The following is a 25,196-nucleotide window of genomic DNA, read 5'->3' on the forward strand; positions in this document are numbered from 1 at the left end:
AAGACTCTCGTTCTATGTTCCCGTGAGACGCACCGTGGCAGGTCTCTTTCATCTTGCGGGTCTTTAAGTTATCTTCCGAGAAAGATCACGTATCGTAGACTATCAGGACAGGATTTCTTTTTATAATAGATAACTTTTCATTAGTTGTAGCTGCTGTCTTGTCTCGCAAGCATACTAGATTATGATAAATTGTATCATGGTCCTTTGATGACATATTACAGTTTTACATTTAAACTTTTGTTCTCTATCTCTAGGAGACTAACCTTTTTCCTATATTCCTGTGGTTTTGCTCTAAGCCCTAAACTTTTGCGAGTTTTTAAGTGGTGAGCCGTCGGTCTGCCCTCTTTCACTAATGTGTGTGCCACTATGTGCTTCAAGTTTTCTAAGCATTTCCACCTGTGCTAGTTTTTGCTTTAATGCCACCGTTAAGCCTAGATAGAATATGTCCACAGTCTTGCCTTTGAATTTTCTGTTTCTCTTCCTGTTTATTAACAAGGTTTAGTTAAGGTTTACTTTCTCGTTCACTCAGTTTAACACAGAGATTCCTCAGCCCTTCTATGCAAGTCGGTAGTTCATTGTGTTTAAGCAATAAATCTCTTTCTACGTCCAAGTGAATGCTTGTGTTATTTTGTACTTTTGAGTTTGTTTTAATTATCACAGTTACCTTATAAAAAGTCTCTTTCAGGCTTGATTTGCCTGCGAATGGATGCCTGTAAATAATGAAGAAATTTAACTTCCATACCTGTTAGGTGGCATTCAACTATATAGGAAAAGTGAGAATTTGACTTAAATTAAATATCAGTGTTGCTTTCAACAATAAATAAGGTACAAGTCTTACCAAATTTATTTTTTTTTTTACCTTCCTCTGCAGGAGGCAGTCTCCAGCTGTTAGATTTATATTAAGGTAACTGAAGCCCGAATATTTTATGAAACAGAAAAATACAATTTATTGATGAATACAAGGCGTATAGAAATATAACTGCTTATATACATGTATGACAAGACAGACAAACATGTAACACAGAAGAGGCTGGCTGTTTATTGGCCCTGTTCGAATTGTAATTTATCTTAGCACAGATAAACAGTTTTTTTTTTTTTTAGAGATGGTGTCTGATGTTGCATAGAGTTGTTGCTGTTATTGTGCCAGGCTCAAGTGGAGGATTCTTCTCTTTGCGCTGCAGTCCTTTCTTCATTGTGTTTTGTGCTTTCCTCACTTTCCTCAGTTGTTCCTGAGTCATCAGCAACTTTATAGTGAGAAGCATTACTCTTTCTGAAACAAGAGTTTAGATGCTAAAGTTCCCTTCTTGAAGTAGTAACTGCTTCACAGACTTCTTAGACTGCAACAAAGCTTGGCTTGGCAGAGTGGATGTCAGCTTTCAGGACCTCAAAGAGAAATCAGTGAGTTAACTCTCTGAAACCTAAAAGCTGAAGAAGTCATTTTGGGGAGTGCTGACAGATTTTCCCCAAGTACAGAAGAGTGCAGGTAAATTTTGAAGAAAGGTATAACTTCTTGTGATTGGATTAAAGTCGCTTCCAATTAGAAAATCACTCCTTCCTCTTTGGCATGGTATTTTGTCCATCACAGTTGTCACATGTTTAAATGCAGCTCTTTGTACAGACTTGGGTGACCATTTGGCACCTTCTGTCTCAAGGAGTCTAAAAGTGACCTCTTCAAATATGTTAGTTCAGCTCTGATTTACACCTTTGTTATCAGATGAAGTTTATCAAGATCCTGGTACAGTAAGAGTTCAGCTACCTTTTGGAATGTAGGTTGGGGGAAGGTGAAGCTACCTCCCTGTTAAATCTGCTGTCTTAACAGGCCTTGGGTATCACTAAAGCCTAACGGAATGGACAATGCCCACTTTGGTTTACATCAGCCAGTTTGTGAAGACCATAGTTATTATTTATGGTGTTTTTAGAATTACCTTAATAAGCAAAATACTGTATATGCAGTATGTGCTGTACTTGCAGTTGATGTACAAGCAAAACAGCCAAATTTAAGCAATTGTATTTTAATTGAGTGTGTTTATGTATGTCTGAGCACTGTGAGTTTACTTTCAAATCTTGTGTAAGGCAAATTGCTTGCTCATTCTGCATTAATCTATGCTGTGGGAGAGGTCTTGTAAAATTAAATTGTAGAATGACAACTTTGTAATGAGTAAAAGAGAGATGGAATTAACAGATGAAAAACTAAAGTGGATTTTGCAGTAACGGAACCTAACCCAACCCAACAAACTGATGAGGAAGGCAGGCTCTGACAAGAATAAAATATGAAGGCAGAAAAACAAACGTGGAGTACTTCAGAATCACAAGCTGTCAGCTGAATGTATGGATTTAACATTTGGTCAGAGTTTGTTACTGTTATTTTGAAAATGTTTATTTCACTGATTCATTATTACATTTTGAATGAAATATTGTTTTGTTTAATAAAAAAATTACACTGACATTTGTAGTTGTAATATTCTGTTCAATAAAAATATTTTTTCCTGAATTGTGTTTTTGTATTATTTTTTCTCTCTTATTCACTTTTTTGCATTTAAAACTATTTAGTCTTAGTCCCAGTGGAGTGCTACATACATAAAGCAGTCACACTGGTCGTGTGGTGGGACCTTAGAGAGGAGCAGAAGCAACTCGAGACACAAATCAAAATTGTGTTAGGTCACTGACACTTTACTGTTCGTTAATAAGAAAACCTTCATACCTTGTTAGCAATCAATCGTTATTGCTAGGATTCCTTATATTAATTTTTACATTTTATAAAACTCACATTAAGTTACTAGGCCTTTGATTTCCTACTTTTCACATAAAACTACAATATTGTTAATCATTATTAATGTTTTTTGTAGTGACCTAATCCTGACAAATTTCTCTTTCTTGAAATTGCATCTTCTCGCAAGCCTCAGAGGGGAAGCAAAATTTACCTTTAGAACAAATTGAAATTACTTAAGCAACAACATTTTTAAAAAGCAGAAATACACCAATTCTGTCAAATCAGCTCTGTCTTTGTGAGACTTCAGGATGTTTGCAGGTGTGCCCTTCGATCACAAAAATACACAAATACAACATGGAATTTACCTGCAAAATACGCTGACTTTTAAATTTTGAAAGCCTCAGATCTCAGCTCATGTATCAGACATCAAGACCTGAACAACAATCCATCAGGATTAGAGCTCGGCCTAACAGTCCACCTCATTTTATCTTGGCAGTGAAGAGAAAAGGAAAGAAGGAGAGGATGCAGGAGTGACATTAATGATTCAGTATAAAATTTAAATATGTCTGTATAGTTTAAAAAATTCACATCTATCTGTGTATTGAAACTGTAGTGTATCCAGCATGAAGTATTATGGTGCTATAGCCTTTAAACAAACAATGTGCTAAAACCAGGAACCTACTAAGGTTAAGATTAATGTTCAAAACAAATATAAACAGAAAAATATTTTAAAAACAATCACCTTTTTGTGTGACAAAAGTGCCAGTTGTGTTACAAAATTACCCTTTTTTGGCATGTTACTTAAAAGCCTGACTTGTGTTACAAAAAGGCCGTACAAGTTACAAATGTTCCCTGTGCTGTGGTACAAATGTGCCTTAAAGTTACAAATGTTCCCTGTAGGTTACAAATGGGCCATTTAGTAGTTACAAAAAGGCCCTAACATCTATCTATCTATCTATCTATCTAAGCCTCTGCTGAAAAAAGTGAGGGAGAGAGAGGAAAGGACCAAAAAAATGAATATTTAAGGTAGAACAGATATGCTGGGTGGGAAAATGGATGGTTGAAAGTTCTTGGCAGCAGACCAGAATACTTTACCTGGTAGACATCCCTGGAACATATGCATAAATGTGTATGACATTTCAGCAGGTAAAGATGATGAGAGATGTCACAAAATAAATACTTTGGTACCAAGTTGATGCCAAAATTAAAATGTAATGGTTCTAGTTTTTATGATAACGATGATACCTACTGCAATCCAAATTTGTCTGCAAATAGAGTAATTATTTTTGAATGCCCACTAGCAAATGAGAAAGAAATGAGTAAAAACTACATAAAGTGGCTCACAGTACTACTGCTGCAGCTAAAACACAGTAAACATAATATAGTAAAACCTTGATTATCTGGTAGGGGACCGAGGCAGTGACAGATAATAGAAAGAACGAATAACAGAACAGCTACTTTAAAAATGAAATACAGTAGATTAGTTTAGCAAATAGCCATTTCTTTAGAAAACAAAACTATATTAACAAAATATAGTATTAACAAAATCTATATAAATAAAATTCTTTTCGTGTTTGACCACGGGTAACGGAAATTACGTATGACCACAGAACATTATTATAACACAGGAACTAATCACTTTGTTTGTGGACGCCATTTTTATATCGTCTTTACGAATTGTTATTATTTGTGTGAGAGTTATTTTACTGATATTGAAAAGAAGTAAACACAAACACGCAGATCTATCCCATAGAACTGCGCCCTGCGTCACACTCTCCCAGCCCTCCTCTCTGGACTCCAGTGCTGAGCTGTCCACCTCCAGGTGCGTTCTCACAGAGAAAACTGCCACATTGTAACTTATTTTTAATTCGCAGTACTTGATAGTACAAGTGGTGAAGAAAACAGCTTTGCGTCTTTCTATTTTTTAACTGCGCTGAGCTGTAAACAGTGTGAAGACGAGAGGGGTCGTGAGAACAAAGTGGACGCTGGGAGGCTCAGAATGTCGGGCTTTTCTTCCGGGTCAACAGCTTCACAGTTTTGGGCAGCATCCTCTCTTCTCGCAGTGTTTGTCACACTTCAAGTGCCCCGTCGGCTCCTGGGAGAGTGGAAATCTTTGCGAATAACTGTAATCGGCGCTATCGAAGTGGGACTCTCTTGCTAAATTGTGATGCACGGCTACTTACTGTCCCTTAAGATGAATTCAGGTCACTAAAACCCCGCAACATTCAAGGTTGCTTTTGTGATGAATTCTTTTAATAAGATGGAGGGTTTACATCTAAAAAGATGTACCGACCTCTTCATGTTAAGTATTGGACTTGGGAATTGTTTGGACCTTCTGCCCGTTAAGCACAGAAAGGCAGCGTCCACATTTCTCAGAATAATTTTTCTCTTAAATCACAGGCACATCGTGCAAGGTGGTCAAGCAGGTAGTTTGCCCGAAACCAATGCAGTAGTACTCAATGTATCTTTACTTCTTAAATGTTAATGTTTGACTGTTTAATAATTTATACACTTCTTATATCTTCTTCAAATTCTTTTATCAAAATGTTTTACTACTTAATAATTAATATTTATATAATTTCTATGTTATTGTAGATGCTCTTTATTTGTTTAAAAATAACACTGGTAATTAACAAACTTATTTTATAAATACTACATTTTAGTTTTTTCCCCCTTGCACTCAGTGAGCGAAGCCACTGGGTAATCAGCTAGTTAGTTCATATTATATTGTAACAACCAGCGTAATAAGCAGATACAACTCTGAGGTACTTGAGATGTCTTCATTCCATAGCAAATGGTGCCCTGTCTTGTGCTCCGTAATCCAGATAACAGAGTATACCTCCAAAAACAATAGAAAAAAGCTTTCCCTACCAATCAGTTTATCTCCTGCCACTCACATTTTGTCTTTCTCTATACTACAAACACTCCTGCTTATTGTCTCCTGACTCTCTACTAGTGCTGGGCGGTATACCGGTTCATACTGAAAACTGTTTTTTATTTTTTTTATGATATGGATTTTTCTTATACCGCAACACCGGTTTAAATTGCCTAAACGACGTTCGGAACGTGGGGCAGCGGGAAACTGTTCAAGTGGGGACCTTTTCACTGCTACACCGCTAAACACAGATTTGTTGCACTAGGGCTCTTTTTCACTGCTACACCACCAAATAGTGGGCGGTAGCATAGGTATGCCGCGCGGTGAAAATGGACAGAGAGCCGAAAAAAAGCAGTCACGTCTGTCGCCTGGAGATGCTTTAGTTTTAAAAGGTCAGATGTGTAAATACTGTTTCTATACTACTGGATAATACTGCAAGCCAAGTTGTACTTGTTTTATTTGTTTTCAATACAGTGTAATGTACCTGGGTACGGTGCAATAGTGTGACGACATTTTGATTTTATTCTCGACATTTCCACTTTAATCTTGACGCTTATGACGAGAATATATTCTTTTGACTTTATTCTTGTAATTTGTCATTAAAGTAGAACATCGTAAACTAAACTTCTTCATAAAATGAATATTTAATTTACTAGATTTTCTCAAACCCCGTCATGAGTTATATAGCACATTAAATGCTTTGTGTTAAGTGATTCGTTCAGAGATGGGCGCAACTCTGAATGGATGGCATAATTAAACATGTATAACGAAGATATTTTTAAAGTTCTGAACACTCCGTGGGCTAAGTTTATAACTAGTTTTAATTTCACAAAGACGTTTATCGTGTGGTGATTGGTTATGTGGTTATGTGATGAAAGAAAAAGGAAGGATAGGAACTGGGGTTTTGGTAGCCTACGTCAGATAGAGACAGCATGCATGCAATAAAGATAGCCCGCTCAGAAGAACATGCATTGAATTCTGTGTTCGTGTCTCCGACCACCAGATCACAAACCCAACATTTACACAGTATTTAAGTTAAACCTGTGCGATAGCTTTTCATACATCCAGTTTTTTGGAGCCTCGTCACACCTGCCATAAAGTTCTCTACACTGAACATACACCTGGGGACCCCTTACTGAGAGGGAGCAGCACTACCGCCTCACTACCGTGCATGTGTAATACCTGCTTTAATGCATTTCATCATGAAAATTATATCAAGTATTTATCTTAGCATTCTAAATTTTCAGAAAGCAGCAATATCATGAAGTGAATGGATTCTGTATGGTGATCGCTGTCTTCTCTTAGTGCGGAGGAAGTCGGTTTAAGAAGCGTAGTGATTAACCACTGGGTCGGGGAACGTAACACAAAGCATTTAATGTGCTGGATTAATTTATGACGGGGTAAATTAAGTAATTGATTAAACATTGATTTTAGGAAGAAGTTTAGTTTACGACATTCTACTTTAATTATGAAGTAAACTATGAGAATAAAGTGGAAATGTCGACTTTAATCTTAACACATAGTTTGTTTTTTTCTCCCCTGTATAGCTTAGCTTGAAGCAAGGTCCATATTAATGCAGTTTGCCTAAATGATGGTTCAGCTGGTAAAGATGTCATCACCAAGTTGCACTTGTTGTATTTTATTTTAATTTGGTGAATACTGTGTAATGCACCTGGGCTTGAAGTCTTGAAGTAATAGTGCAAGTATCAGTAATAATACTATTTTTTATTTTATTGTTATTATGTATTAGTTTAAATATTATGCAGTTTAATGATGATAAAGTTGTTTAAAAAGTCACTTTAACGTGTCAGTGGACAGAGATTGTTAACATTAACAGAAAATGTAGTTGGTTTACAAAAAATATTTACTATTTATTCCTTTTCGAAGACATATTTGATGCAATACAATTTTTGACAAGCGCTTCTGGATATTTTACTAAGTCTAAATGCCTCTTTGTTTGGTTGAAAATATGTTGTCAAAATTATAGTTTGTTTTTGCAAAATTTGTTCAATAAAAAGGTTCTATATTTTGACTGCATCTGTCATGCAGTGTGATACCTTCTCCATTAGTGCCACCCCCTTGAAAACTATCACTTTATGGGGCAATGCAAAATTATATTATATTAATACTTGTGTGCACATTAAAATGTTTTTTTTTGTACAATGTACAATGCTCTTGACAGTGGAATAGGTTATTCTTAGCCAGTAATTGCAGTGGAAAATGTGGTTGACATCCACTCATGCATGGGGAAAAAAATACCGTTGAATACCGTGAAACCGGGATAATTTAGAAAAATACCGTGATATAGAATTTTGGTCATACCGCCCACCCCTACTCTCTACTCAAAACTTCCTTCTGCTGCACCTTCCTTTTTTCCTAACTTCTTTCTCCTAACTTTTCCTGTCACTCATCTCCTAAAAGGTGTGTCTGCCCATTACTTAAAGCATTCATTCCACCCTTTCTGCTCCTGCACAGCACTTCACAAGCTGCTACACGTCACAACATATTAATTAACAAAACATAACAATTTAAAAAGAAAATTACAGTACAGAATAGCATTAACATTAATACAGAATAGCATTACTGTTAGTTTCCACTTTTGATACGTTTTTCAATTTTGTCGGCATCACACTTCATATTGTTCACTGTTGTTCTTCTTACTCCATAAATTGAAACGATACATGAAGCACTTTTGCTGTTTCGTAAATGTTTAATTTTAATCTTTCATGACAATTCCAACACCACAGGCATAAATTTATTGGCCATAACATTCTATAGCAGATTAATTCTAACAAAAGAGAAAAGCTATGAAACAGTGTTAAAACTGAAGGTATGTAACTGAAACTGTGATTTCAAAATGCTGCATGACAAGTGGTGCTGGGGAAGAACAATATGTGCTAGCACAAGATAGTTGTTCCAATGTGCATAGCTTGCTGTGTACAGTACTGCACAGTAGTAGTACAGTATGAGGTAGGCACAATGGCATGCATAGGTTTTTTTTGTGGCCCAAAAAAATGGTTAATGGAGAGTGACGGATAATCGAGGTTTTACTGAACGTCTAAAAAAGACATGGCATAAGTCATGTGTGTTAATTATTTGACTGTGAGGCAAATTGATTCCAGTCTATAAACTCTAGAGGATTATCTGTGCAAGGGCTGGGAGATATGGACGAAAAATCGTGTATCGATATATTTTGTTTATTTGTTTAATTACTTGTTGTGTTCTACATATATGTCTGCACTGAAGGAGCTACTTTTAATCTCATTTATGTACTAAGTCGTCTTCAGTTATAACTTGTGTGTCATGCCCCTCCATGTTGCGAGACAGTTGTTAGAATGCACACGAGCATGATTTGGGGCGGGGCTGCAAGCAGAACACAGTAGTGAAGTCTGGAGCAGGCAGTGAGAGAAGAAAGAAGGCTTTCTGCAACATTAAACCTAAACTTTATTTAAACTCAATATTAACTATACTGCCTCAATCCATATCCAAATATTGCCCAGCCCTGATCTGTGCCAAAATCCAATCTAATCCATGCTGTAAAATGCACTGAAATGCAATGTTTATTCATATCATGCAGTTAGTTTTGGCATTTTTTTCTGTTTATAATTAATAAAAAATCATTCAAATGATTTATTACTTTTTAATAAAGCATGTAGAATTTAGGCCGCTTTGAAATGCTGAATAAAAACATACTGTAATTTAATTCATATCCATTAGATGAAGCACTGCATGTTCCTTAGCTAAAAGTCAAGCAAACTGATTACATTTCACCTATAAGTCTGTATGGAGTGCACTGCTTCTCCCCCAAACCCCCCCCCCCCCAAGTTTGTTGTTTTTAATTATGATAGACAAAAATTGTGTCAAAATTAAATGCTGACATAAACATGCAATGTATTATGCACATTGAATGTAAATTTAATTTTGCCATTAATAGTCCTCCACCATAAATATTATCTCTGAATCAATAAAAAAAATTAGTAGGAAACACATTGTCTGTTCAGATTTTAATGAGACAGTGTTATGATTGTTGTGTTAATGAATCTATTTTTTTGTGGTGTATGTATACTGTTAACCATTATGTGTGCGCATCCGCATTGATACAAGTATATTACAAGGTAGAATTTTGTAAGACACAACCGACATACCATGATTTAGACTTCAAGCAGTTTAGTTTTGGTTTAGAAATACACGTTGCTATTTTTGCTTGAGAGAACTGTTTATTGCTTTATAGGCAACTACGCTGTATACTGTATAACAACTGTCCAGTCTTGTTGAATACAGGTAATCTTTTTCAGGACATTTTGTGTATTACATTTTTGTCTGTGTTGTTCCTTTGACCTTCTATCTGGTTTCCTGATATGCCTGAACAGGTTTCTGACATGTATTAACCCTTTATGCTATTTCTTTAAGATGAATGCTATGTTACCCTAAAATTAGTCTTCTATAAGCTCAGTGAAGAAATTGGAATCTTTCTGTTTCATTTTAAATATTGAAACTGTTAAAGAACTCCCCCCCCCCCCCCCCCCCCCATTCAAAAGAACTTTCTGCTTTACTTTCAAAACTGAGTTTGACCATCCTTCACAAACACTAGGACCATTAGACATAAGGAAAAACCATTTTCATATTCAAGCGTTGTGTGCATGGCAGGGATTGTTTAGCATAACTGGCCATCCTCCCATACTAGTCTGGGATATAAGCTTGCATACTGTTTTCTGTGCAGACAATGGGGCTCCGCCCCCTGCTCGCTTCGCTCGCCTACCCCCGGGGTAGGGTAACCTGAAATACATTGATGAATGTCTGAGATATATCGAATTGTAAAGGTGTAGATGACGAACAAAGGAAGTAAAGAACCCATAGCATGGCACATTAGAAGGATCTATTGGAATACTTCTTTATACACAACATTTGTAGTAAAATCATTGATAGAGTGCGTCATCTGGATCTAACACGTAGATCTGTGCATATTTGCGTTCGTGATTTGGCTCAGGGTGCACTTTTGCAATCCGATGTAATATTTGTCTACATACGCGAAAGCAGTATGGGCCATTGCCAGCTGGTGGCCTGATATTTACCCTGGTAGATGTAAAAGCAAATGAACTATTGTAGGATCTAATGCAGTCCATAATGTTTTTACTTTCAGCTACATCGTTAGTTAGAAACATCCGTAGATATTAAGGGTATTCATCTAAAGGAGGCAGTCTAACCTGACCCCTTTGACAACAACGTGTAAACTCATTAGTTGTATTGCCAGTTGTTTCTTCAGGGAAGTTAAGTGAATGACAATGATAGCAAATGATATTCATTAATGCTAATGAATGTTCATTAATAATGGACGCACTTAAAACCAAAAAGCCGTCAACCTGGGTGGGACGCTACAATACTTTCTAATTTTACTGCTTTCATATTGTGTACCTTTGTCTGCATGTGTATCGCGCCATCGTTCGTTTGAGCGTTTTAAATTGCACTGCTTTCATAATCTCTTATCTGCCTTTTTTTCTCTCCGATGCCTTTGGGTGTCTATTCTCCGTATTCGAGTTTTTCTGTTTGTCCATGTGATTTATTGATTGTCATAGCAAAAGCTATTCTCACGGTAAACTGTAAACATTTTACTACGAATGGCATATCACGATCTCCTTTGGTGTGTAATGTTACTCACGGAATATATATATCACCTTTCTTTTTGCCTGTTAAAATTTGCATCAGTTCTCCGAGATCATCAATATACACCCGACCGAATTGTGTACTCTTTGAAATTTAACTTGTCGTTCCTTTAACTGTTGTGGGACCACAGATTCTCATAGCATATGATCCATTATTGTGTAAATCCACGTTTTGTCCATTGAATGATGCGAATGTGAAAAGACTTTGTTGTCTACTCTTTTTTTTTTTTCAGACCTCAATTTGTCCTGGTATTTTTTCAATTACACCTGGATGTGATGATTAATCACCTTTTGTTTGCGGTAATGCAATCGTTTCTATCTTTTCTTTGATACTGTACTGACTGACATGACAAAGTGTCACAAAAGTTTTACCTGAACAATCGCTGACTTCCTAACCCCAAACACAACTTTCTAGCACCCTCTCCAACGCCCCCCCCATTACCGCATGAAATCAATACCCCGCTATCAGTCCTCCGTGCTGTACTCCGCCTTCCGTCAATCGAACCTAACAGTCACTTAAAACCAAAAAGCCCTCAACCTGGGTGGGACGCTACAATACTTCTGAATTTTACTGCTTCCATATTCTGTACCTTTGTCTGCATGTGTATCGTGCCATCGTTTGTTTGAGCCTTTCGAATTCCACTGTTTTCATAATCTCTTATCTGCCTTTTTTTCTCTCCAATGCCTTTGGGTCTCTATTCTCCGTATTGTCCTTATACGCTTTCTATGCGCTGAGAGCACATGATTTGTATGTACTATGTACTTTTACACGATTGATTTTTTTTTTGATCGGTGTGCTCTTATATATTCCGTACTATCTTTGTGGACCTTTGCGGACCCCGTAGTGTCTTAACCCATGCCTGCTTTGCTTCCGCAGTTTCTGACGCTTGTTGTAGGCGCCTGCGTTCATTGATCTTATCCAGGTCGGCTCGTGTGTGTATCGTTGAGCTGTATTGTGTTTGAATTTGGTGTAAAGCGTTCAGCGATTTGTACAATCCCAAGCAGCACATTATTCCTAACCTCACTCCACAGTAGTGCCACTCACAATATGGCAGTTCTTTTATTTGCTATTTCCGTTAGTTGAGCTGTACGCGCCTGCAGATAGCAAAAGTCAATAGTGTCGGCCCCTGCAGTTTGAGGGATTATGATTTGTGAGCTTGCCGTCTTATATGTTACCGTGGCTGTCCATTTGTCTGTCCAGGATTTTAAATCACCTGTAGCTCGCAAACGGTTTGAACTATTGACCTGAAATTTGGTACACATATACTACTTGATGTCTACTATCCACTGTCGGGGTTGATGGGTTTGGGGGTGGTAGGATGATTGACCTCCAAGGTCATTCCCTTTTATTTTTATTTTATTTTATTGTAGAATCAACTCTCTGCAGTGGCCAGCAGGGCGGTCGTGCGGTGCATGTGTACGGGTGCTATTCTCATCCCATCTCAAATCAGAGCATACATTTACACCCATCGATTTTTCAAAAAAGTGGTTTGCCTCACATGCGTTTATTGGTTACTTTTGCAAAAGAATTTTAACTGCTGCTGATGTAGATTGGTTTGTCTGTGCTGAGATTCCAAACAGAGAAACCCTCTCCTGAATTATGGTACAAAGTCAATAAGCACATGTCTCACAGACCACATTTAAAAGATTCAGTATATTGAAACTTAAAAGAACAAAAGTGTTTAAAGAAATTTTTACGGAAGTTTTACAATAAAAATTGTATTACCACTGGACCAAACCCGGGGGTTGATGAGCGAAGCGAGCAGGGGGCAAAGCCCCCTAGTTATTAACAAAAAGAAATTATGGAGTTTTATAGTCAAGTGACCATAAAAATACTAAAATAAATAAAATCCCCATAAATTTTTTATCTTATAAAATGTGCACAAAATATCTCATCATCATTTCAACTCCTTCATTCAAATATGTGACAATATAAATTAAAACAATTGCAACTGTTGCCTGATCAGATCATCTCTCTTGTAAAGCATGTATTGAATCGTATATTGTATTTTTTATTTCTCAAGTAAATCCATAATGGTATTAAAGTGCCAACAATGATTTCCTTTAAAGAATATTGATGATTTTATTGCTTTATTAAGTTTTACCATATGAGATTTTCAAAGAATAGGCAATTCCTGCAATCCCATCTTGAAATTAAATCCTTGGTTGTTGTTCTCTCCACAGCTTATAGAATGGCTATGTCTGTTTTGTAGCAAGATCACCAGAACTATACACAGTGTTCTAAATGAAGTTTCAGTAGCACATTACAGAATTTAAGTATAATGTATTTTATATTCCAAGGATTTTTACAATTTTCTGCATGTTACTTAAAAAGTTGGTTCTGTAAGGTTGGCTTCATACACTTATCTTTATATATAATATGCTACCGTGGCTGTTCGTTTGTCTGTACAGTCTTTTAAATCACCCGTAGCTTGCAAACCATTTGACCTATTGACCTGAAATTTAGTACACATATACTATGTGACATCTACTATCTGCTTTCGGGGTGGTGATTGACCTCCAAGGTCATTCCCTTTTATTTTTATTTTATTGTAGAATCAACTCTCTGCAGTGGCCAGCAGGGCGGTCGTGCGGTGCATGTTTACGGCTGCTATTCTCATCCCTACCACCTTCGCCATCACTTCCCCTACCTCTTCATATCTTAAATCATTCTTGAGGCAGATTGAAGACTTAAGTGCCAGCTTAAGTGCAAAATTAAGGAAAATGTACTAAGTAATTGCAACACAAACACTGACTTAAACAGTTTTAGCGCGAAAAGATGCCAACGAAAGAAGAAACTTGCCAACAGGGTGGAGAAAAGGAGAGCTGCTCAGGAAGCAGCAAGCGCATCAACCTCTGAGCAAATGAATGCTAAATGTACAGAGAGTATGAAAACTATGAATGCTCAAGTCAAGTGTATTTGCTGTTACTGGTAATCAGTAATTAAATAGAAATTATTGATTACAAATGCAATAGTTTTTTTTTTTTCCTGTGCAGAATTTGACATAACTTTGGATTTTTACACTATAATACAATATTGTAGAATTTTGTCCTTGCTTGTATTCTGCACAATTCACTTTACAGCAGAGCAGTTTATATTTATCAAGATTGAAATGTTCATGTCCTGTACTAGTGTTTTATACTAGTGTTTTATGTCCTTTGGATTCATATCTTGTTTACATTAAGGCTAAGTGCAGAAACTCCCAGAACGGAAACCATCACTATAGTACTCCATCAACCTGGGCTTTATGAAGAGTGGTCAGACAAAAACTTCTCCTGAGTGAAAAAAATATGTGGAAACCTGTTTTAATTTTAAAAAGGGTCCTAAGGTACCCTCAGACTGTGAGAAACAATATTCTCTGGTCTGATTAAACCAAGATTAGCATTGTGTCTTGAGGAAACCTGGCACCACTTCTCACCTGTGCAATATACCATTCTAGCTATGAAGCATAGTGGTGGCAGCATCATGCTGTGTGTTTGTGTTCCAGTGGCATGGACTGGGAGACTAGTTGGGATTGAGGGAAAGCTGAAAGGAGCAAAGTAGAGTGATAGGGTTAATGAAACGTTTTGCTTACGTTTGACCTTCCAGAAGGACATTAACTCTAAGGATAAAGTAAAGACAACACTGTGGAAAGGTCCTTGAGTTGCCCAACTAGAACCTGGACTTCATCTCTGGAGAGACATGAAAATGGCTATCCACTGATGGGACCCATCCTAAACACAGAGTTTGAGAAGAATGGCAGAAAATCCACAGAGGTGTGAAGCTTGTTGCTTAATAGTCTGTAAATGTTGCCAAAGGTGCTTTAAATAAATACTAAGTATAGCATCTGAATACTTGTGTCAATGTGAGATTTCTCTTTTATTTTTACATTTTTAAAAATTCTGTACTGGTTTGTCTTTCAAGGGTACTGAATGTTGATTGTTTTGGTGAAATAATATTTTAAATATTTCACCCCAGGATTTCAACATAGAAGAATATGGAAAAAAAGTGAAGGGTCTGAATGATTTCTGAATCCACTGAAAGTAAATGGTTCTTAATTTTTCTGAAATTCTGTCTTTTCCAGCTGTGGGCAAAACATGAGGGTTGAATACATTTAGTGTGTGTTTCTGTCCTCCAAAGCATATTAAAAAACTACATACATATGTCTACTAAAATTATATGTAATACGTTTAATTAAAATGAAGGAATAAATGCTATTTTTATTTATTTACTTATTTCCTTCAGGTACTCGTTTTAGTAAACTGAGATTTATCTTTGTGCCACCCTACTATCTTTAAACATGGACAGCTGCAAGTTCTGCAAAGCCCTGTTTTGTGAAATGCACTGAAGACCAAATGCATTGGCGTAAGTTTGATTCAAGAAATACATTCTCTTACAGCAATATTTTGTTTGTGTAGACCTAAGAAATATTTAGGAGGGGTTATGGAATGATTTTACATGTCTCTGTGAAAACTTAAAATCTGAAAACAATATATGTTACAAATAGTAACTTTTAGAAATTATATGTTTTAGTTTTGGGAATGTAGTTTTTAAAAGTTCTGTCACTGTGAATATACTAAATATGCTGAAATACTCCCTGCCAGGACTTTATGGCGTGTTTGATTTTATTAGCTGGTGTAGGGTATATGGAAACTATGTATAACATTTGAAAATTATTTGGTCAAAGCATCTAGACCCATAATATTAATTTATATTATTTTCAGTATAATTTATACATTACACACTTTTTAGAGTTAACAAGAAATTCTGATATTTGCACAAAAAAAGTGAAAAACAATGAAGTATTTTGAAACATTTTTATGCATCTATTAGTTAGTCATGTTTGATTGACCAAGTTTTTTTTTTTTTTTTTTTTTTAGTTTAGGTTCTCTAGATTTGGCTGTGCTTACTCAGTGCTGATTATAGACTGTTTAAATTTATTCATATTGTAAGAGTCTCTGTCATTCCACTTAGATACTTAGAAGTTTACATCCATCCATCCATTTTCCAACCTGCTGAATCCGAACACAGGGTCACGGGGGTCTGCTGGAGCCAATCCCAGCCAACACAGGGCACAAGGCAGGGAACCAATCCTGGGCAGGGTGCCAACCCACCGCAGGACACACACAAACACACCCACACACCAAGCACACACTAGGGCCAATTTAGAATCGCCAATCCACCTAACCTGCATGTCTTTGGACTGTGGGAGGAAACCGGAGCGCCCGGAGGAAACCCACGCAGACACGGGGAGAACATGCAAACTCCACGCAAGGTAGACCCGGGAAGCGAACCCGGGTCTCCTAACTGCGAGGCAGCAGCGCTACCACTGCGCCACCGTGCCGCCCATGAAGCTCTAAATGTAATATTCATGTGGATTGACTTTTTCAACTATTGCCGTATTTACTTAGACTGTGTGCATAGTGTTTTTCTTTTTTCTTGTAAGAACAGGAGGTTTTCTTCAAGAATATGTTCATATTTGTCTTTTTTTTACCAAATAAGGTGAAGAGGAACACTCAGAAATTGAGTATCACTTTCATAAACCTTATAGTTTTTTGGGTGAAGTACAGCATTGGCCATTTGCTGTTACACCATGCAAGTGAGTTTTGAACAAGTTGTGAGATGATGTGATGAATAGTTTAATCAGTCTTGGACCACTTTACTTTCATTTCAATTAATTTTATTCCTTTGGAATTTCTTTCCATGCACAAAACCAGAGATGTATCCATTTACTTGCTTCTAAATATATTTCTTTTTTGAAGACAAATGTGAAAATAGTGGGCAAGGGTTGAGAAAGCACATCTCGCATATATATTTCCTTTTCAGAGCACAGACAGCCAGATGTTGTCTTTAGTCTTAACAGCATAGCTGTAATTTTAAGGAAAAGAGGAGAAAAAAGAGCATCGCATGCTCAGAATTGATGATGCATTTACTCATTGAATACATATGTGAAAATTAGTTGGCGGATGGATATTCATCAAATGTACCTGGATATTGTATGGGTTTTCTTTCTTTTCTAAATAGTCTTTATCATTGTCATTGTCAAATAATAAAGTTAAATTTGTTCTGGTTGAGAAAATACATTTTTCACACTGTTAAAAATAGCAGAACATTAATTGAAACTTTGTACTTTGCCAAATTGTTCACTATTCACATTTATAATGTTTTGTATCAGTTTAGCATTGATTTTCGCTGAGTTCTGTTACATGTTTAAATGTAGCTAATTCAACTGAAATTAAAAACGATTTGCATATTGATGATCTGCATGCTCTTTGAATTTTCATTTATATAAATATATATTTATTTCTGGATTTATTTATTTTTAAACAGCTTTGGTCTCAACCTGTTGGTGTCTACCACAGTGACCAACGATGACAGAACTTGGAATTAAGTGGGCCTGTGAATACTGCACGTATGAAAACTGGCCTTCAGCTATTAAATGCACCATGTGCCGTGCTCAGCGACCTACTACAACCATTATTACAGAAGACCCATTTAAGAGCAGCTCAACTATTGATGGTAACAGAGAATGGGAACCTTCAAGTACCGAAGGAGGGAGCAGTCTTTTAATCTGTCCAGACTCTAGTGCTAGGCCTAGAGTTAAAACTTGCATTACAACTGAAAGCACTAGTAAATGGTCTTGCCATATGTGTACCTACCTGAACTGGCCCCGTGCAATACGCTGTACTCAGTGCTTATGTCAGCGTCGTACCAGAAGTCCTACAGAGTCTCCTCAGTCATCTGGTTCTGGTTTAAGACCTGTTCTGCCTGCTGTTGATCCTTGTGAGGAATATAATGATCGGAATAGATTAAATACCAGAGCACAACATTGGACTTGCACAGTTTGTACATATGAGAACTGGCCAAAAACCAGGAAGTGTGTGGTCTGTGATCACCCCAAGCCTAATAACATTGAAGCAATAGAGCTAGCAGAGTCAGAGGACCCTTCTATTATAAATGAACAGGACCGATCAAGGTGGAGAGGTGGCTGCAGTAGTGGGCAAAGACGGTCCCCTCCTACTTCTAAACGGGAGTCTGATGTGAAAATGGATTTTCAAAGAATTGAGCTTGCCGCTGGAGCTGTTGGTAGTAAGGAGGAACTTGAGGTTGACTTTAAAAAATTAAAGCAAATCAAAAACAGGATGAGGAAGACTGACTGGCTGTTTCTTAATGCCTGTGCAGGTAAGTTTTCTTTAACGATAATTCATTGCATTGTAACACAAATTAAAATCTGATATCAATGTTAGTAGACTTATGAAGTGTTGGTGTAGAATAATTGTGTGTTATGTCCCATTTCAGTTTATTAATTTCATTGTTTTGTGGATATGTATAGCTTTAGCTGCTTCGCATGACCAGACGCTGCATTTCTGAGCTTTTATTGTCTCTGTATGGCTTCTTCTTTTGATATTCTAGTTTCTACTAGTAATTCTCGATGGATCGTACAATTTTTACTACAAACAACTTCATTGGTGATCAGCAAATTTGCTGATTACAAAAAGATTCCCCCCCCACCCATCATCTGCTTTTCTGAGCTTTATGGTAATTTCGTTGTATTGTCCCTTTACAAATAGGTATTAGAGTAGTTGAGCTAGTGTAGGTCTTTATTTGCTGTGGACTTCATGTAAACAGAGATCAGCAAGGCAGACTCTACCAGAGAGTAGTGCTGGGTGGTATGACCAAAATTCTATGTCACGGTATTTTTCAAAATTATACCGGTTTCACGGTATCGGACAGTATTTTCTTCCCATGCATGAGTGGATATAAACCACATTTTCAACTGCAATTACTGCCTAAGAATAACCTATTCCACTGTCATGAAAATTGTACATTGCACACAAAATTTTTTAATGTGCACACAAGTATTAATACAGGTTTGCATGGCCCCATAAAGTGATAGTTTTCAAGGGGATGGCACTAATGAAGAGAAGGAATCACATTGCGTGTCAGATGCAGTTAAAATATAGAGCCTTACTATTGAACAAAGTTTGCAACCAACTTAAACTAAAATTTTGACAACATATTTTCAACCATCCAAACAGGCATTTTGATAGATAGATAAATACTTTATTAATCCCCAAGGGGAAATTCACATACTCCAGCAGCAGCATACTGATAAAAATAATATTAATTAGTGATAAAAATGCAGTGCAAGTTAAAAAAATGCAAGGTGGAGAGTGCGAGGCAGGCATAACAGTCAATAACATTGTATAATGTTAATGTTTAACAATCTCTACCCCAAACCGCATAGAGTCGCATAGTGTGGAGGAGGAATAATCTCCTCAGTCTGTCAGTGGAGCAGGACATTGACAGCAGTCTGTTGCTGAAACTGCTCCTCTGTCTGGAGATGATACTGTTCAGTGGATGCAGTGGATTCTTCATGATTGACAGGAGCCTGCTCAGCACCCGTTGCTCCACCACAGATGTCAAAAACTGTCCTGCTCTGTGCCTACAATAAAGCCTGCCTTCCTCACCAGTTAGTCCAGGCGTGAGGCGTCCCTCTTCTTTATGCTGCCTCCCCAGCACACCACCACGTAGAAGAAGGCACTCGCCACAACCATCTGATAGAACATCTGCAGCATGTTATTGCAGATGTTGAAGTACGCTAGCCTTCTAAGGAAGTATAGTCGGCTCTTTCCTCTCTTGCACAGAGTATCGGTATTGGCAGTCCAGTCCAGTTTATCATCCAGCTGCACTCCCAGGTATTTATAGGTCTGCACCCTCTGCACACAGTCACCTCTGATAAGCACGGGGTCTGTGAGGGGCCTTGGCCTCCTAAAATCCACCACCAGCTCTTTGGTTTTGCTGGTGTTCAGTTGTAGGTGGTTCGAGTCGCATCATTTAACAAAGTCCTTGATTAGGTTCCTATACTCCTCCTGCCCACTTCTGATGCAGCCCACGATAGCAGTGTCGTCCGCAAACTTTTGCACATGGCAGGACTCTGAGTTGTATTGGAAGTCCGATGTATATAGGCTGAACAGGACCGGACACAATGTCAGACCTGCAGTTCTCGAGACGCACATACTGAGGTCTGTCTGTAAGATAGTTCACGATCCATACCACCAGGTATGAATCTACTCCCATGTCACTAAGGAGCAGAGGTTGGATGGTATTGAAGGTGCTAGAGAAGTCCAGAAACATAATTCTTTCTGCACCACTGCCTCTGTCCAAGTGGGAGATCGGTGTAGCATGTAGATGATGGTATCCTCCACTCCCACCTTCTCCTGGTATGCGAACTGCAGAGGGTCAAGGGCGTGGCGGACCTGTGGCCTCAGGTGGTGAAGCAGCAGCCACTCCATGGTCTTCATCACATGTGATGTCAGGGCGACCGGCCTGAAGTCATTCAGCTCACCAGGACGGGATACCTTTGGGACTGGGGTGATGCAAGATGTTTTCCAAAGCCTTGGGACTCTCCCCTGTTCCAGGCTCAGGTTGAAGATGCGCTGTGGAGGACTCCCCAGCTCCAATGCACAGGCCTTCAGCAGTCATGGCGATACTCCATCTGGACCCACTGCTTTGCTGGCACGAAGTCTCCTCCGCTCTCTGCTTACCTGGGGTGCTGTAATTGTGGGTGGGGAAAACTCTCTCCTATGCTAGTATCACCAGAAGAATGGGTGAAGGATGCAGTACTCTGAGGTGAGAGTGGGTTAGGGTGGTCAAACCTGCTAAAAAAGTTGTTCATCAGGTTTGCTTTCTTCCTGTCTCTCTTGATGGAGGCACCCCGCTTCGAGCTGCAGCCAGTGATGATCTTCATCCCATCCCACACTTCCTTCATGCTGTTATTCTGCAACTTCTGCTCCAGCTTTCTCCTGTACTGCTCCTTCGATGCCCTGAGCTGGACTCTGAGTTCCTTCTGCATGTGCCTGAGCTCATGCTGATCATCACCTTTAAAAGACCTTTTCTTCTGGTTCAAAAGACCCTTGATGTCACTTGTAATCCATGGCTTGTTGTTAGCATAGCAGCATACTGTTCTTACTGGAACTACAATGTCCATACAGAAGTTGATGTAGTCAGTAGTGCAGTCAACAACCTCCCCAATGTTCTCACTATGTGACCCCTGCAGGATATCCCAGTCCGTAGTTCCAAAGCATTCTCTCCGAGCCTGCTCTGCCTCAGGGGACCACTTCCTGAATGAGCATGTGGTTGTAGGTAGCTCCCTCACTCTTGGTTTGTAGTGAGGCTGAATTAGAACCAGGTTATGATCTGCTTTCCCAAGCGCAGGCAGCAGGGTGGCGCTGTATGCGTCCTTAACGTTTGCATAAAGTAGGTCAATAATCCTATTTCCCTGGGTGTTACAATCCACATACTGTGAGAAGGCAGGTAATGTTTTGTCCAGTGTCACATGGTTAAAATCTCCAGAGATTAGCACAAGCGCCTCGGGGTACTGTGTTTGTAGTTTAGCAACAGCAGAATGGATGATGTCACCCGCTATCTCCATGTCCGCGCGAGGAGGGATGTAAACAATAACAATGATGACGTGTCCAAACTCTTTGGGCAAGTAATAGGGACGCAGACTTATGGCCACCAGTTTGATGTGTCTGCAGCAAGTGGAGATTTTCACTTTTACTTGTTCAGGGTTGCACCACCTTGTGTTCACATAGAGAGCGAGTCCTCCTCCTTTCTGCTTCCCTCAGGTATTTGCGTCTCTGTCCGCTCTAACTGTGCTAAACCCGGGTAGCTCCACGTTAGCATCTGGGGTGCTAGTTGTTAGCCACGTTTCACAAAAACACAACAAACTGCATTCTCTGTAGGTCCTGACATTTTTCACCAGTGCAGCCAGTTCATCGATCTTATTTGGTAGTAAGTTCACATTTCCCAGGATCACAGAAGGCACCGAAGTCTTGTATCGCCCCTTCCTTGCTAGCCACTTAGCCTTTAGCTTAGCACAATCTCTGCTGCTGCGATACGGCCTTCTTACCTCGTCAGGTAAATAGGGAACCACACCGGCACGGGCCTTTGTTGCCAGTGCTGGAAGTTGACTACCTGAATAGACGAGTGTCGGCATGTAAAAATCCATGTCCAAGTAGTAAAACGTGTCCAGGAAACGAGTCCACATAAAGAAAGTGGTAGGAGTGATCAAAGCGAGAGAGAGAGAGAAAAAGGTTGAAAGATAAACAAGATAAAGTCCTACACGGAGCTACTGGAAAGGCTGCCACTCACGGCGGCGCCTAACTACTGACTACTACTACTAACTACTAGACTTAGTAAAATATCCAGAGGTGTTTGTCAAAAGTTGTATTGCACTGAACATGTCTTAGAAAAGGAATAAATAGTAAATTATTTTTTGTAAACCAACTACACTTTGTTAATGTTAACAATCTCTGTCCACTGACACGTTAGTGACTTTTTAAACAACTTTACCATCATTAAACTGCTAATATTTAAACTAATAAATAATAACAATACAATAAATAATAGTGCAACTTCCAGTAATAATACTGTTACTTCCAAGACTTCAAGGCCCAGGTGCATTACACAGTATTCACCAAATTAAAATAAAATAAAACAAGTGTAACTTGGTGATGAAATCTTTACCAACTGAACCATCATTAAGGCAAACTGCATTAATATGGACCTTGCTTCAAGCTAAGCTATATACATAAATAATAAAACTGCAACTAAACTGCAACTTGCATTTATAATGCTGTTTGTGGTATAGCCCTACGGAAGTGTATTAGGGCCATGGTGAAGAAAAAAAAAATATGGACACAATGAAGAAAAAAAAAAAAAAAACTGTTGAGATTAAAGTCGACCTTTCCACTTTATTCTCAGTTTATTTTGCCATTAAAGTAGATTGTCGTAAACTAAACTTCATCCTAAAATCAATGTTTAATTTACTAGATTTTCTCAAACCCCTTCATAAGTTAATGTAGCACATTAAATGCTTTGTGTTAAGTGTTCCCCGACCCAGGTGTTAATCGCTACGCACTTCTTAAACTGACTTCCTCTGCACTAAGAGGAGGCGCCAGCAGTGATCGCCGCACAGAATACATTCGCTTCATGATATTTCTACTCTCTGAAAATGTAGAATGCTAAGATAAATTTTCATGATGAAATGCATTAAAACAGGTATTAATCATGCACTGTAGTGCTGCTCCCTCGGAGTAAGGGGTCTCCAGGTGTACGTTCAGTGTAGAGAACTTTATGGCAGGTGTGACGATGCTCCAAAATCCTGGATGCATGAATGGGTATCGCACAGGTTTAACTTAAATATTGTGTAAATGTTGGGTTCGTGATCTGGTGGTCGGAGACACGAACACAGAATTCAATGGATGTTCTTCTGAGCGGGCTTTCTTTATTGCAAGTGTGCTCTGTCTGTCTGATGTACCAAACCCGCAGTTCCTATCTTTCCTTTTTCTTTCTCCACATAACCAATCACCATACGATAAACGTCTTTGTGAAATAAACCTAGTTATAAACTTAGACTACGGAGTGTTCAGAACTTTAAAAAAAAAATCTTCGTTATACATGTTTAATTATGCCACCCATTCAGGGTTCCAGCAAGCATTGTGTGCGAGGCAGGAGCAAATCCTGAATGTGGCGCCAGCACATCGCAGGGTGAATACGAGCAATACATACACTTGCAGGGTCAATATAGCCTTACAAAACCCCACATCCTACATCCATCCATCCATCTTCAAACCCATCAAAAATACATGCAAATTCAAGGCAGGAAACACCAGGGACCCCCTTGCTGCGATGTAGCAGTGCTCCCTCAACGCCACCGTACCCCCACATGATTTTAATGCATTTCATCATGAAAATGATATAAAATATTTATCTTGGCATTTTAAATGTTCAGGAAGCAGGAATATCATGAAATTAATGTATTCTGTGTGGTGATTGCTGCCTGCGCCTCCTCTTAGTGCACGAGGAAGTCAGTTTAAGACGCACGTAGCAATTAACATGGCTTGGGGAACACTTAACTCAAAGCATTTAATAACACAAAGCATTTAATGTGCTACATAACTTATGAAGGAGTTTGAGAAAATCTAGTAAATTTAAATATTCATTTTAAGATGAGGGCGGCACGGTGGCGCAGTGGGTAGCGCTGCTGCCTCGCAATTGGGAGATCTGGGGACCTGGGTTCGATTCCCGGGTCCTCCCTGCGTGGAGTTTGCATGTTCTCCCCGTGTCTGCGTGGGTTTCCTCCGGGCGCTCCGGTTTCCTCCCACATTCCAAAGACATGCAGGTTAGGTGGATTGGCGATTCTACAAATTGGCCCTAGTGTGTGCTTGGTGTGTGGGTGTGTTTGTGTGTGTCCTGCGGTGGGTTGGCACCCTGCCCAGGATTGTTTCCTGCCTTGTGCCCTGTGTTGGCTGGGATTGGCTCCAGCAGACCCCCGTGACCCTGTGTTCGGATTCAGCGGGTTGGAAAATGGATGGATGGATTTTAAGATGAAGTTTAGTTTACGATGTTCTACTTTAATGACAAATTACGAGCATAAAGTCAATATGTCGACTTTAATCTCGACATAAACAGCGAGAATAAAGTAGAAATGTCGAGAATAAATTAAACATGTCGTCACACTATTACACAGTACCCAGGTACATTACACAGTATTGAAAAAAAAAAATAAATAAAACAAATACAACTTGGCTTGCAGTATTATCCAGTAGTATAGAAACAGTATTTACACATTTGAACATAATGGTCCACATCCGATCTTTTAAAACCAAAGTATCTCCAGACAACAGACATGCCTCCTTTTTTCGGCAAAAGTTCTTCTATGTCGTCATGTTCAACTTTATCATCTGCTACAGCTTAAGTTTCAGAATGTTCTCTGTCTATTTTCACTGTTAAATACCTCCACTAACACATGTACTCAGTTGCAAGCGTGTTTAGCGATGCAGCAGTGAAAAGGTGTCCCCCCCTTAAACAATTTCCTGCTACACCACGTTCTGAATGTTGTTTGGGCAATTTAAACCAATGTTACGGTATAAGAAAAATCCATATCATAACAAAAATAAAAAA

General features: G+C 38.5%; 1 protein-coding gene across 2 annotated transcripts in view; it reads left to right on the plus strand.

Annotated features, from left to right (window-relative positions):
* Positions 1-25,196, plus strand: part of LOC114646888 (ubiquitin thioesterase Zranb1) — a 170,630-nt gene that overhangs the window by 29,524 nt on the left and 115,910 nt on the right. For both annotated transcript variants that reach the window (XM_028795270.2, XM_028795269.2), the window contains 2 exons: positions 15,471-15,590; positions 17,556-18,407. In XM_028795270.2, the coding sequence (XP_028651103.1) occupies positions 17,597-18,407 (811 nt within the window). In that variant the 5' untranslated portion in view covers positions 15,471-15,590; positions 17,556-17,596. The remainder of the gene's footprint in view (positions 1-15,470; positions 15,591-17,555; positions 18,408-25,196) is intronic.

The sequence above is a fragment of the Erpetoichthys calabaricus genome, chromosome 2 (assembly GCF_900747795.2).
Source record: "Erpetoichthys calabaricus chromosome 2, fErpCal1.3, whole genome shotgun sequence".
NCBI classification, from domain to species: Eukaryota; Metazoa; Chordata; class Cladistia; order Polypteriformes; family Polypteridae; genus Erpetoichthys; species Erpetoichthys calabaricus.